This window comes from Rhea pennata, chromosome 19 (genome assembly GCF_028389875.1).
Source record: "Rhea pennata isolate bPtePen1 chromosome 19, bPtePen1.pri, whole genome shotgun sequence".
Classification (NCBI taxonomy): Eukaryota; Metazoa; Chordata; class Aves; order Rheiformes; family Rheidae; genus Rhea; species Rhea pennata.
The window spans coordinates 12,718,608-12,732,638 of NC_084681.1; the positions used below are offsets into that span (position 1 = coordinate 12,718,608).

General features: G+C 42.4%; 1 protein-coding gene across 1 annotated transcript in view; it reads right to left on the bottom strand.

Annotated features, from left to right (window-relative positions):
- The window catches only part of LOC134149035 (protoheme IX farnesyltransferase, mitochondrial), a 99,618-nt gene extending 92,336 nt beyond the window's left edge, over window positions 1–7,282 (bottom strand). The window contains exons 1-2 of the mRNA XM_062591794.1: window positions 7,212–7,282; window positions 5,367–5,691 (exon numbers count right to left, since the gene is read on the bottom strand). Of these exons, the coding sequence (XP_062447778.1) occupies window positions 5,367–5,430 (64 nt within the window). The 5' untranslated portion in view covers window positions 5,431–5,691; window positions 7,212–7,282. The remainder of the gene's footprint in view (window positions 1–5,366; window positions 5,692–7,211) is intronic.
- Window positions 7,283–14,031: the final 6,749 nt, after the last annotated feature.

Below are 14,031 nucleotides of genomic sequence, written 5' to 3' on the forward strand. Positions count from 1 at the left end.
AACCATGGACAATTTTGTAGCTGGCAGTCTTCATTCATATGTTCGTATACTGCGTTGCCTACCTACCTCATATTGGATGGACTCTGTGGCAGTCATCTAACACAACCTCCAGCTAAAAGTGGGGTCAACACTCAATCAAGGTCAAGCTGCTCAAGGCTTGGCATTGCCAAGGACGAAAATGTCACAATCTCTCTGGGCAATGTGCTCCAAACCATTTAACTGTCCTCAACATGAAACCTATTACATTGCATCAAACCAGAACCTTCCCTGTCTCAATTTATGAAACATGTTTCTCTGGGTTTACAGACATTAGGATTTACAGACATATTTAAAAAAAAGGTATCGAGATTTACAGTATAGATGCCTCCTATCCTCTTTTTAAGAAAAATCTTGGCAACTGATGGGAGAATGTCCAGATTTTCCTTCATGTGGAAAAACTACTAATGATCAGACTGCCTCAAAATGACTCTGCTCAATTGGACATGGGATTCTTCCTTAAAAACAAACATCAACCTAATTCATAGGCCTTTTCAGAGTAATGATTATACCAGTCTTGTGATTTACTCCATAACATGCACATTACATTTGGATGAGAGAAGCATGGTAGGTTTGATTCTGATCTGACCACAGAAAACTCAGATGACTTTAATAATTACTCCAGATTTACAGAGGTGTAAACAGTATCTCAGGCTTGCCTATTTCAGCTCTCTCCTAAGGCACAGACCATGACAAAAGCAGTGACAATTCACTCTCAGCTATTATTATATAAAGTTAACAGGACACCGAGTTGAACCCTCTGAGAACTACATAAAACCAAACAGCATCTCAGATCCTGAATGAGAGAAACACAGCAAACCACAGGCCTCCTTTGAGAAAGTTGCCAGATACCTTAATGGATAGGAAAAACAGCAACATACTTAAACTACAGCAAAGGAGGGTTTTTTCAGACACAGAGAGAAGTCCTTCAGCAGTAAGGTCAGTGACACACTGCAGCAGACTGCCTGGGGAACCTGGGGATTCTCCGCACTTGAGTTGTTTTAAAAACAGACACAAGACAACATAGTCACGTCAGTCAGTAGAAACATAGGATGACATCAGTCAAGAGCGACAGACCTAAACTTGGTCTTGCCGCAGGCAAAAGGAAAGGACTAGTCCATCTGAAGGGTCACTTGCAGGTCCCTGTTGTTCTTTGGATATCGCATACACTGAACCAAAGCAAGTTACTCAGTATGGAAGCTGTTCCGTTCATATCTGAGACAGGTCTTCAGTAATTAAGGCAGGGCTAATTGCGTTCCATTAGCTCCATTATTAAAATATGCTTTGAAAAAAAAACTACCAAAAAACTCTAAAATGGCTTTGGAGAGTGGGAAGATAAAAGTGCTTTGCAATGATATGCCATAAAAAGAACATACAACTTTTGGGACGGAGACTGTGATGCTGCATACGGATTCTGTGTAAACAGCTATCGGTTAATGAACAATGTGCTGAAAAAAGTATCTTTACAGACACAAACTAATATGTTTGTGAAGACAAATGAAAATGTTAACTGCAGTGTATTAAAATGTAAGATAAGAGAAAAATAGATAAATGTTTGAAACATTGGCATTAGCGTGCCTTTCATCAAGCAACTGAAAGAAATTTGTATTACAGTAGCCACGATGGGAACTGAGAGTCAGGACTCCACTCTTCCAGGCACAGTAGAAATATGCTAAAGAGCCAGCCTTTTCCTCATAGAGCTTGCAATTTAGATAAAAGAACACCATGGATGTTTAGAAATTAATAATTAAATTTACATCTGACTGATGTTTATATTCCCACTTCTCAGATATTTGCTATATAATGTGATAATACATTTGGCTAGTCTTCCTCGGCAGACGATCAACATGCAAGATATCCTTTGCTATGGGAGCAACAGCGAGAACATGTTCACATACTGTAGTGAAATATCTACTGAGAACATTCAGCATTTGGCATATTGCACCATCATCGCACTTCGCCCAAATTAAATGAAGATTGAAAACTGAAGAACAGTTTTCCTGTGTTTATGTGCACATAGCTCATCTTAATTTTTATCCATGATCACTGAGGAAACATTACTTAAACATAAACTTTAGGTCAAATCTAAGAAGATGAGACAACCTGAAATTCTTAATGATGTGTTTGCACTGTAAATTATTAGATTTACTCCTATTACCATATCATCCCATCTTTTCCCTGTTTTCAGCTATGCATGAACTTTAGAATAAAGTTGAAAACAATAACATTTACAATTCTGAAAACTTATCAGGCAGACGCATTAGCTTTCTAAGTGCCAGGATGGTAAGACACAGCTGTTCAGAGAGCAGCCAAGAGAGAACGACACAGAGGAAAGATGGAAATCGAAACCAAAAAGGTACATTACACTGCAAGAAATTAAAAGTTCCCTAATCATTTTTTATGGCGAAAGAATATAAACAAAAAATCTTTTCCTGTTGTGAAGCAGTTTCTAATGGCAGTGGCATAAGAGCTGCAGTTTACATGAAGCAGGAGGGTATGGTAATGGCTAAATTCATTTCCGTTCAAAGGTGAATTACAGTTCAGAATACAAACAAACATTCACTTTACTCCAGCAGCAGGAAAAGAACAGGGCACAAGGACACCCCATTTTAGCATAATGCACAGTTTGTTTTTTGTTATTTTATACTCTAAAAAGTATAAATAAAGCATCAGCCAAAAAACCCACACAGGATATGAGATCTCTCAGAGCTTCATGGGTGAAGTGAATTGAGCTTGCGTGTCATTTATAAAAACTGACTTGAGAGAATTTACTTAAAAAAAAAAAAAAAAAAAAAAAAAAAAGGAACTCAAAGAACCATGCTACCACACTGCTTATAGGGTGTAACTTATCCACACGGTTACACAATTTGCAAAAAAGCTAATTCTATTTCCTTGCTCTGCACACGTGGCCCAGTAATTTTACTGCTCCCAGCTCCTGCACCATCCTATGACCAAAAAAGACCAATAACAGAACTTCCCTCCTGCAAATCTCTCTTCAAGCAAAACTCACCTTACTCTTTTATACTTTGTAATTCCAATAAAACCTCCCCACCCAAGGACACCTTCCCCTCTGCAAACCTAAAGACCACAGTGAGAAGAGGAGTTTTCCAGGTTTGGAGTTTTTTGTTTGTTTTTTATCTCTATACCTTCTCAACAGATACAAAGTTCACTACTACACTTCACCTCAGATCAAGAACAGTACATCTGAAAACAGATTCACCCAAAAGAGCAGATGACCTTGAAGCAAATGAAAATCTGTAACCATTGCCTTCTACAGGTTTCGAGCACCATCAGATTTTAAAACTGAAGTGGTACTTTCTGGCATGTCGATATTAACTTGTGCATTGAAACAAGAGCCTGCTAGAAGCTGTTGACATCTATGGCATCACTGCCAGGCAACAGTGAGGCCCACACAAAAAAAGCATCTCTTGGGGTTTTTTCCCCCCCCCACCCTCCAGAAAAAGTTATTCTTCACTGTTAGCATAGTCCTTGAATTCCCTTTCTGAGGAGCACAAATAATACTCAGGAATGATACAAACTAACACTGAGTTCACCCATAAGTAGTATCAGAAAAATTAAGAACATATGCTTTAATTGCTTAAAACAATAGTTCATTCACTTTTTTTTTTAAGTGTCCATTTAATCATAGCATTTTAACTTTTTTATTTCTGAATCTATTGAGCTTTTTATTTAACTCTGCTTCAATAACTATCACAGGCTTCAAGTTCACATAAAAGAGCCACTTAAATAAAATCATCTTGTTGAAAAGATGCCAGATATGAATAATCCAGAAAGACTGTTTGCATAGAGCTAAGTGTATTCATGATGGGCACTACAGAAACAAAGTATTACTAAAATTGTACAGCCTGAGGTGGGGGGCGAGGGGAGGAAACCTGTAACAGGCAGAAAAAATAAAAGACTACAAGTACAACATACAAGTTTATGTTGTATGTGTCACAAAGCTGTGGCCATTTTGAAGTTTGAGTTCAAAAACTCTCACAGCTCCAAAAATGCCAGTGATGGACTTTTATACTCCTAAATCTGAGATTATCAATGATAATAAGCAAAAGGCATGTGTTAAAGTCTTAAAAGACATTTTTCCTTCCACAAGTCCGCTAACCCAGCTCTTTACCAGCATAAGATAAACATGCAGAGTCTGAGTGTCTCTATAATAATTTGGAAAAATGTTTCGACATATAGACAAGATCAGCTTTGCTAAACCTGAAACTTGAGATTTCTCATCAACACTTAAAACTATAAGGCTTTACTATAAGGCTTTACTAGAGAGAATAAAGCACACCATCGCTCACTGTATGTGTTCAAAACAATAAATATTGCAAGACAAGAAGTTTCGAGAAATAAACTGACTTCAGGATTTTTATTTGATAAAATATAACAAAATATTATGGCAAAGAACAGTTTTATTATCAAGAATTTCTTTTGCCCATTGAAGACAGCACCAGAGTAGGGACTCTGGAAGTTATTTTTGTAGTCTTTGCCCTAATACAGAAAAGATGCAAGGCCTAAGTCGTTTACAAATGCCATAGCAAGTCATCTTCTGGAGGCATAAAGCATACACAGCACTATCACATGGCAAAGGAGTAACTTACAAGTATTATATATTACTGTTGGAATAAAGTAAAACGTATTTAGGCTCCAACGCAACAATTCAACAAACAACTGGTTTCAAGGTACAACCCTGTTATTGACTAGGGAAGTACCTTATTTTAGAAAATTGAACTGGTCACTCAAAATTGTTTTCTCTGTAAATCATAAAATTATTCACATTATTTTCTGCTGTTGCACTTTCTATTTTAATACGAATTTCAGAAGTACCACCATCAAAGTAAAAGGTAAGGAAATAAGACATAAGACTGGTAAGCGTAAGCAAGGAGATTTTAAATACTTAATGCAACATTTTTAAAATCACTTCCTAATTCAGTCTTCTCTCAAAGTATTTTTAATTAATAAAGAGAAACTATTCTACTTATCAGCAGAAACAATAATAAGAATACTACTGACAACTACCAGCAGCACCATCAAGTTTCACCTTCTTTGGAGTACAGATTCATACAAACACTTGTTGATTCCCAAAAGCTACTTGGTTATATGATATAAGCTCTCCTCACTGCTTTTAAACAAATTTGATGGCCAAAGTATTAAATACTTTCATAAAACTATTTTTCTTTGCACACATTTGATGGCATTGACCAAGACAGTTTGCGTCACTAAAGTGGAAATTACTATATAAACTTACACGATACTATTAACATGTTAAAGAACTCTGAAATCAGACAGGACGCCCAGAAGTGAAAAAATACCAGTAGTACCTGTAAGCTTAATTTTGGACAAACGTGCCAATATTCCTGGCAAGTCATCCAGCTGTAGCTTCATTTCTTTCCATTGTCTTTCTTCCTTGGATCCTGCTTTTACTGATGACACTGAGCCTTCTATCTCTGCAGCTGAAGTCACTTCTCTCAGCTCATTTCTGGTTGATGTCTCAGACAAAGGTTGATGAACAGGTGAAATTGGTGTAGTCTTGTGTATAACTGTTCTTCCTTGACCTAGCTGTTGACTCTCATGAAAAGGAGGTGCAAGTGAATCTGACTTAGGTTTTGCTCGTTGGCTGAGGTCTTTGTTGTGTTGTGTGACATACTATATAGAATGATAAATATTAAGATGAATAAGTAAGAAGCTGTTGCTGTCCATTTCTAGTTATTAACAACACCAATATTATTGCTATATTATTCTTAAGAGAAAAACTTTATATGATGATATGATGTTCAGTTAGTCTGAAGTTCAAAAACTTACTTCATTTGCAAAAATGTTTCTGAAATTGAACAAGATAGAACAAATCTAGTTTTCCATTCCATAACTACCACAACAATTGAAAAATTGCTTCTAGGCACATTATTCTTTCCCTTGTAGTTTCAACTGCAAACTTTGTTTTATCCATAATCAAAACTACCAGATTACAACCTATTACTTCATCTTTAAACAAAGAGCTACAAGCACGCCCACAAAAATCCAGTCTCCAAAGCACCGTATTTTTGGCATCCTTGCAACACAGGTGGGGGGGGTGGAATCAGAAAAATGCCAGAAAACACAATCCACCTCCTATTACGTAAAATGATCTCTTGCATTAATTACTACCTATCCCAAACTTCATGTTTGTTTATTAGACTTTGACAGTTTTTTACAATGGTTACAAGGAACAATATATTGCATGGAAAGTTAGGAGGCAGTTGTTTCTGCTCTTTTACGTCTCTTATAAAATAAAGTAAGGAAGAAAAAGAGCACTTAGCTTCTCGTATCTTTCAATTTTCCTTGCTAAGATTTTTCAATATACATCGAGCATAATAAGTGCAAAAAGATACCACTTTTACCTAATTATACCTTAAAGGCTGTACAAATTAACTACTATAATGAGGAAGGAGAATTTGAAGTTTTTCAACTCTAAGTAACTAATCCAAATACAGCTCAAATCAACAGCGAAAGACAAAAAATAGTTTTGAGATGCGGTGACCCACACGTGGAAGGCTCTACCATCTCCCAGTTCAAAAGTAACTGATGCTCAAAAAATAATACTACAACTACCCGCTTCTTGCGATCGAAGCAGTCACTAGGTGCGAGACTTAATCTCATGCACGTTCCATAACCTGAGGACCAGAATGCACTCAGGGAAGAGCCCAATACATCTTTAGTACCGTTATGTTGTTTAGATACAACCGCTCATCCAGAAAGACACTACTGGGGGAGGGGTGAGGGGAGGCGCTGGACAGTTACAGCGCTTTTAACACCAACCCTAATGCCGAGCGACAGACCGCAGTCTGCCGAGCTGAACAGCGCGGGGCTCTGCACACGAATCAACGCTTCCAAACGGGCGCGCAGCAGCCAAGCGAGTTCCGCGGCCGCGCACGGCTGCGCCGCCCGCGCTGCGGGCTTCTCGGCCGCAGCGGAAGGGCCGCAGCCGCCCGGCGCGCTCGGGAAGGGTTTCTGGGCGGCCGGGGGCGCCCCGCGGCCCGGGCGGAGGAGCCGCCCGCCCGCGAGAGGCCGGGCGCGGCGCGGCGCCCTCCCCCGCGCGGGGCGCCGGGCTCCGACGCGCCGCGGCGGCGGCGGCGGCCCGTAACGCGAGCGCTGTTCCCGCAGGCGAAGCGCGGCGCTCCGGGACTCACCGTGCGCTGGCGGCAGGCGGAGCGCTGCAGCGCGGCCTGCCCGCCCGCGGCGGCGGCGGCGCGGCGCGGGGGCAGCAGCCCGCGCGGCGCCCGCCCCAGTGCCCCTCTCCTCAGCCGCCCCGCCAGCAAACCTGCCCGAAGGAAAAAGGCAGCGTGAGAGCGCGCGGGCGCGACCGGCCCCGCGGCAGCCCGGGCCGGGCCCAGCGCTGCCCCCGCCTCGGTACCTGCCAGCGCCCGCGGGCCGCCGGGCGGGCGGGCGGCGCTCATGGCCGCGCCGGCCTCTCCCGCGCCCTTCGCCCCTCACCGCCTGGGCGCCGCCATCTTGTCCGGCGTGACCTCTAAGCGCCTTCCGGGTCACCGCTTCCGGGGCGGCGGTGGGGCCGGGCTCGGCCCGGCTCGGCTCGGTTGTGGGGCCGGGATCAGCTCGGCTCGGCTCCCGGTGCGGGAGGTGCCCCTAGCCCTCGCCGGGACAGCAGGACTGGCGGAAGGCCGGCGCGGCGCCTGCAGCGCCCTCTCCCCCTCCCCCCCCCCCGGAGCTCTGCGGCCGTCACGGCCCTGAATTTAAACTAAGCTAAATTTGTTTAACTGCTAAAGTAATTTCTGAAAGTTGAGGATTTTTTTTTCTTATGCCACTTGTGCTAAGTTACATGTTGCACGAGGTCGGGTCAGGGTCTGCTACTGCGAAAGCGGGTCCCTGCTGCGCTCTCTCCTCTCCACACAGGAGCCCCAGTGCTTGCAGGAGCCTTCCCCGAGCTGATGCACCTTGCTAACCTGAAGGAAAAAGTGACTTCTGCTGGGCTAACTGAATTCCCTCTGTGCAAGGTCCGATCAGCTGAAATCTGATGTAAGGGCCTGGAAAAAGAGGGACCTGTAATGTATAGAACAAAAAGGGAGGGGAATGATTAGGCCTGCTCGAGCTGCAAAGTCTAATTGCACCCTTAGGCACCCTTAAAATGTTTTCTCTTAAGAGTTTAAGTTCAGGAGATGTAGGCTATAAGTCACTGGAATGCTTTTGAAAATCCTGCTTAGTATTTTAGCATGGCGATCTTTTTTGGAACCCTTTTTCCTTCCAGTCTTTCATATCTTTATAGCGCTTAAATTGATGCAAAAGTCATCTTAAATCATTATTAGGAAGATAAAATGAAAACACTCGCTCTAATTCACGAAGAATATCCTGCTTTGAAGCATTTATTTCCACTCTCTTTCTATTTGGGGAGCTGGGGAGAAACTAGGACTTCACATTTCTTACAATTAATATCCTGTTTTAGTCTGAGTTCTCATCACTCAGCATATATCAATTTGCAGTTCCTGTTTGCATCTCTGGTTTTTATAACTTCCACAGATTTGTTCTCAAGTTAAATTTACATCTACAAAAATAAAATAAATGTCACATAGCAAATACATGATGGTTACATAGCGGGACGGGATGGTTGGCTGGTTTTAGGGCGGTTGGGGTCACAGAGGAAAAGGTTGAGGTAGTCACGTGCTCCGTGACAGGGCTCAGATTTAAGGCCTGATTTTCATTGCTGTTCACTTGGGCAATAAATTGCACCCCTGTAGAGAGGGAGGTAAAACACTACTTTTCTAATTAAAGAGCATGTTATCCACAGGCCTCAAGACAGAGAAATACCTCTGTAGGAAACAATAATGGTGATTTAAGGCATGCAGAATGTCACAGTCTGAGTTTAACCACTAAAGCTACTCCTGGAGAAGAAAACATCTTAGAATTTTTAGCAGACACAAACATCCAGATGTCAGAGTAATTCTACCTAAAATGGCTGTACAGACTTTGGATCTTGTTATCTAGGGTTTGGGGTTGCAAAGTGCTGTTTCTGCACAATCTGGCTCCGTACAGTGTTCAACACTCCAGAAAGCAACTGAGTCCTTAGCGGAATATTAAAAGGGGCACGTGGCCCTCCAGCGAAGCCTTCAACACCTTGCTCACTCAGATCCTGAATTAGTTCATAAAAACCTAGATACCAATATCACTGGACTTCCTGATGAGCTGTCTTGCCGTAGGAGTTCAAGGTCAATCTTTGTTCTGGGACAGAGTGATTTCTGAGGAGTCTCTTAACTTTTTTGCTGATTGCAAGATGGGCAATTGCTTTGCGTGTCTTGCTACTTCTCTGCAGTTATAACGCTGCACCTAGAGGTACGTTTTCAGGGTGATGCAAGGGGCATTTAACCACACGACTGCCATTAATGTTAATTATAAAGCACATATTAACAGCATTATACGATCCTTCTTCCTATTAGCACTATCATAAATCTGATTGGTGGGGCTTAATTAGATCTCAGTAGCAGAATGCTATAGTTTGATACGCAAAAGGGCAAACTCATGGAGACAGCCTACTATTATTATATTTTAATCTCAAAATCTCTCCTTCTCTTACTCATAACACCAACAAGGCTTCTTGTAAGATTGATTTGTTGTCAGGAAATGATTTAAAGACCTACTGTAAAAATATTATATTTTCCTTGCTTCATAGAATGTGGCATTGATGTTAGAGCTCCACAGAGACTTGATGTACTTTCAGATAGGGAATTTTAAAAGCCATGTGCAAAATAAATAAGATGGCATCCTGCTGTTACTGTGGTAACCTTTACAGATCATTTCAGAATTGCAACTGGTGTGTAGTTTAGTAACATACCATGTGGGAAGCTGTAGCTTAGTGCAATTCCAATGCAATTTTACCCTGGTTTTCTTAAGCGCAAAAACAGCTGCGTATTTGGGACCCAAATACAGTAGGTAAGAAGAAATCATATCCAAAGTGAACAGCGCTAGAACATACCAGAAACGCAGACGTAAAGGATGAGGAGAACTAAGATAACATTAAAGGCCAAACCAAACTGCAATGTTAGAAAGCTGATTGACTGCTTAAGGCATCTAATCTGAACAGAAGATGTCTGCTGAACACTATGGTCACGTCTCTGCTAAAAACAGTCTCATTGAGTTAGGGCCTGACCCAGCATTAGTGGCTGAGAAACTCACAGTGAACCTGGTGGCTGTTTAAGTCATTCCTTGAGTCACTCCTAATGATATGGATTTGGGGGATTATGTCATTTTCTCGAAATCAGGATTTGTAATGCAAAAATTTTACATCAATGCAAGACTGAAGCATAGATGCATTTTGGTCTTAAATGAGGAAAACCCATACCCATTAGCAAAATCTACTGATACCTGTTGAGAATCTGAAACATGCCAATTCCATACTGTTAAAGACTTGAGCTGAGGAAATAATTAGGAATGGAGTATAGCAAGTTAAAACAAAACAAAACAAAACAAAATACCCTTCCCCTAAGCCAATGTTTTGCAGTAATTGAAGTTTCTGAGAAAAAATAAAAGAATAATCCTAGTAGATTAGGGCTCAGTAGCCTTTTCAAAGGCTGTGCCAGACTGATTTTCTTTCCCAAAGTAGAATTCAAATATATTTTCAGGAATTAGCATGAGCTGGAAACTGCTGTCTCCTCCCAGCTGTCAAAGTAGGTCTTGTGATCACCCTGTCGTATGTCATTTTTAGCAAGCCCCATGTAGCTTGCTGAGCACCTGCAGTGGACTGCAAGCTATAATTGCTTACTTTGAGTAAAAAACCTTCAGCCTTTCTTCAGATAGAGCTTTGCTGAGTGTCTGGTGTAAATTCAGCTGCAGTCAGATTTGCAAATGACGTCAAAAGTGGTGGAAACATGTAAGGGAAGGTAAACAGCAAAATGATTCGGGATGAATGGCACGGTGCAGGGGAATCACTTGTAATAAATGAAGTGGTCTGCCTTTGGGCAGCAGAAACAAGCCCCACAGCTTTGCTGAGGGCTTTCATAACCCGCTACAATCCCCCATCACATCAGCCATCCCTTTTTAATTCACCCTAACACTGCTCTTTCTGCAAAGCAGTGATACCTCTTATCCGCTAAAGTTCTCAATCAGGGTCACTAATAGGTATTTCCAGCAGCCGTTTGCCTGGCAAAGGGCACTATGAAAGAAAGGACTTGTCTCCTGTGCTTTTTCAGACAAAAATCACTGCCTGAATGTCTCTAGGCTCTGTTTCTTTCTTTCTTTTTTCTTTTTTTTTCCTACCTCGTTTTAGAGGTCTTTCTTTTCCTGGAAAATCTATGTGAAATTCCCAAGCTGCCTAGGACTCAAAAGACCTAATAAAAATAAGATTTATTAAGAGCAGAGGGAGGAAATCAGATTAAAACTGAAGAAACAGCTTGCATAACAGATCTCATACTCAGCAAATACGCAGAAGTGCCCAGTACCCATTTTAACTGTTTTGTGGACATTCTCTTCAGCCTGATACCCAGAAAGAGCAGCAAACACGCTGAAAAGTTTGTCTCCTTAACAGACATGGCCGTTAAGCCCACCAGTGTGCACTCACAGCTTCTCTGCACCAGACACAAAGCTGTGTTTTGCTGACCTCATTACCTTACTTTGCCTGCAGGCTGGGAAGGTCCCCAGGCATGCTCTGCCCAGGGGAGCCGAAGGCCCCAGGACTTCCCCAGCTCTATAGCCCAGTGTCCTTCACCGCAGCTGAAACTTCTCCCTGCTTCTGTCCATTTTAGGTGGAAGTGATGTGGTGCTGCCACTCACTGGGGACTGGAGTATGCTGAGACTCTGCTATAGCTGTAGCATCTATAGGACATATCTTCCCTCCCTCCACCCCATCACTCTACTCTTCTCACTCTATGGCTATGATTTGCTATCCTTACCAACCCATTACCCTATCCAGCTCCCTACTTTGGCTAGATTTAAATGTCACCCTGCAGCACCCATGCTGGTAAGATTACTTTTCTGACCCGTTTTTCTCCCTCGGCAGCATTTTTCCCTAGGTGGGCAGTGCTCCTCACCAGCAGTGTATGCAGTCCTGCGATGTGAGCAAGGCAGCACGCATCTGCTCAGTGCTAGTCTCCCATTTCTCTGCAGGGGCTAACTTAGTATGATGAAGGCCCATGTGTCAAGCTGCAGCCATCTGAGCTTCAGCTTCATCCTCAATTCAAACTCATACAGGCCTAATTCTGTTCCTGTTGGCTCCAGCTTCTGGAAGCAAATCTCTCCTCACACTGTGCTATCCTCGTTTGGGTGCCTTTGCCTTTGTTTCTTGAGTGGAGCTTTTGTCCTGGCTAGCACCACCAGCCTCCATCAACCTTTGCCAGGCATCTCCTGGCTTAGTCGTCAATGAGCCTGAGCTTGGCACTGCTCTTTCATTTCTGCTTCCACCAATGTAGTTTTTTATGCCTCTTAAGAGACCTTTCACTTTGCCTAGCTTGGTGTGCTGCTGCTTTAAAATCTTCAAAACTTCTTCTGGATACTTTTTCCTACTCCTACTCAATAATAAAATGAAGAGGGAGTGAATGGATTTGGTCTTCTCTGCCTTAGTGGAGACCCTATCCCCCTTTACTTGTGAGATGCAGTATTTGTTGTCACCCGACCATCTGCACAGGGATGTCATGGACTTGCAGAGTTGGGAAGGGTGATGGCCTCAAGATGAGGTCAGTCTTGAGAGATGATCCACAGCATGGCGATAGCTGTGAACCCTGTTTGTACACCCACAGTAGCCTGTGTGGTCTACTGCTTCTCCTTACCCAGCAGGGAGAAGGCATGATTGCAGGAAGGGAAGGTCTCAAGGGTAATTCTTCAGCACTGCCTGAATTACCATCCAACCCAGTGTGTGAGAAAGCAGCACAACCATGCCAGGTTATTTACAAAAGTTACATGTCGTTTGCAGATGCTGGACTTCTAGATAATTCAGCTGAACTTCAGAGAACCAGTCATATTTCTGTATGTCTGTATGCTTCATTTTGCAACTTCAGCCCTTAACCAGCTCTTATTGAAGTCAATCGATAAATGCTCTCACTGACTCAAACGGAAGTTGAATCAGATCCACTGCTAATGCTCACACATCCCTAATTAACTGTCCACTGCATTATTGAGGTGAGGAGAGATCACTCCTCAAGTATTATACTGAAAATGGTGATCGAAGAATTATTCCATAAAAATAAACACTGGCAATCTTGTGCTAGCTAGCACTCTGGTTTTGGTATGCATATAAGATGTACTCTCCTGTGGTATCCATAGCTCAAGTGATTGTAACATCAGCACAGCTTGCTCAGCACCTCACATTATTTGTTTCACAGACGTAACAGCTTTCCAGCAAATTTCCCATTCTGTGTTCCTGTTACTTCCTCCTGTCCTGTACTATTTCAAGCATTTATATAAGATGTATCAGTTTGTTTGGACAGTTGTTCTGCAGCAGAATTTGTTGGATTCAGCAAAAATGCCTTCTGCTGTCAAAGCAGCACCAAACACGTAAGCGCAAATGACTGACTTGCAAGGGTAACAACACTCCTGAGCCTTGTAATTATGCGTGGTGGTGCTATGATATAATTGATCTAGGGATTTCATAAATTATTCTTTTTATAGTTCTGAGCAGTTCTGAGAACACCCAAAATCAGATTAGGGAGAGCTTTAGTGCTTACTTCCCTTGCTGAAAGGACATTGTTTCATCCTGTGACCCGGTGGGTTTGGGAAGGCAGCTTTGCACTTACGGAAACCCCAGCTGCCCAATGGCCATGGTGTCTGAGTGGCACTATTTCCATCTACTTATCCGATTACCTCATCCTCACCTCGAACAAGCATGAACACAGTGATAGCAGATTCTGGTATAAATTATGTAGTCATTGGCAATATATGTTGTTTATTTTTAAATCAGTGTGAGACTAGACTGCTCATGAAAGGAGGGGACAGCAGTGCTCGTGAGACTGCATACTGCAGGCAAGGATTGCCAATGCACTTAATGCCTCGACCTGCAATATGTGGCATGGAGCC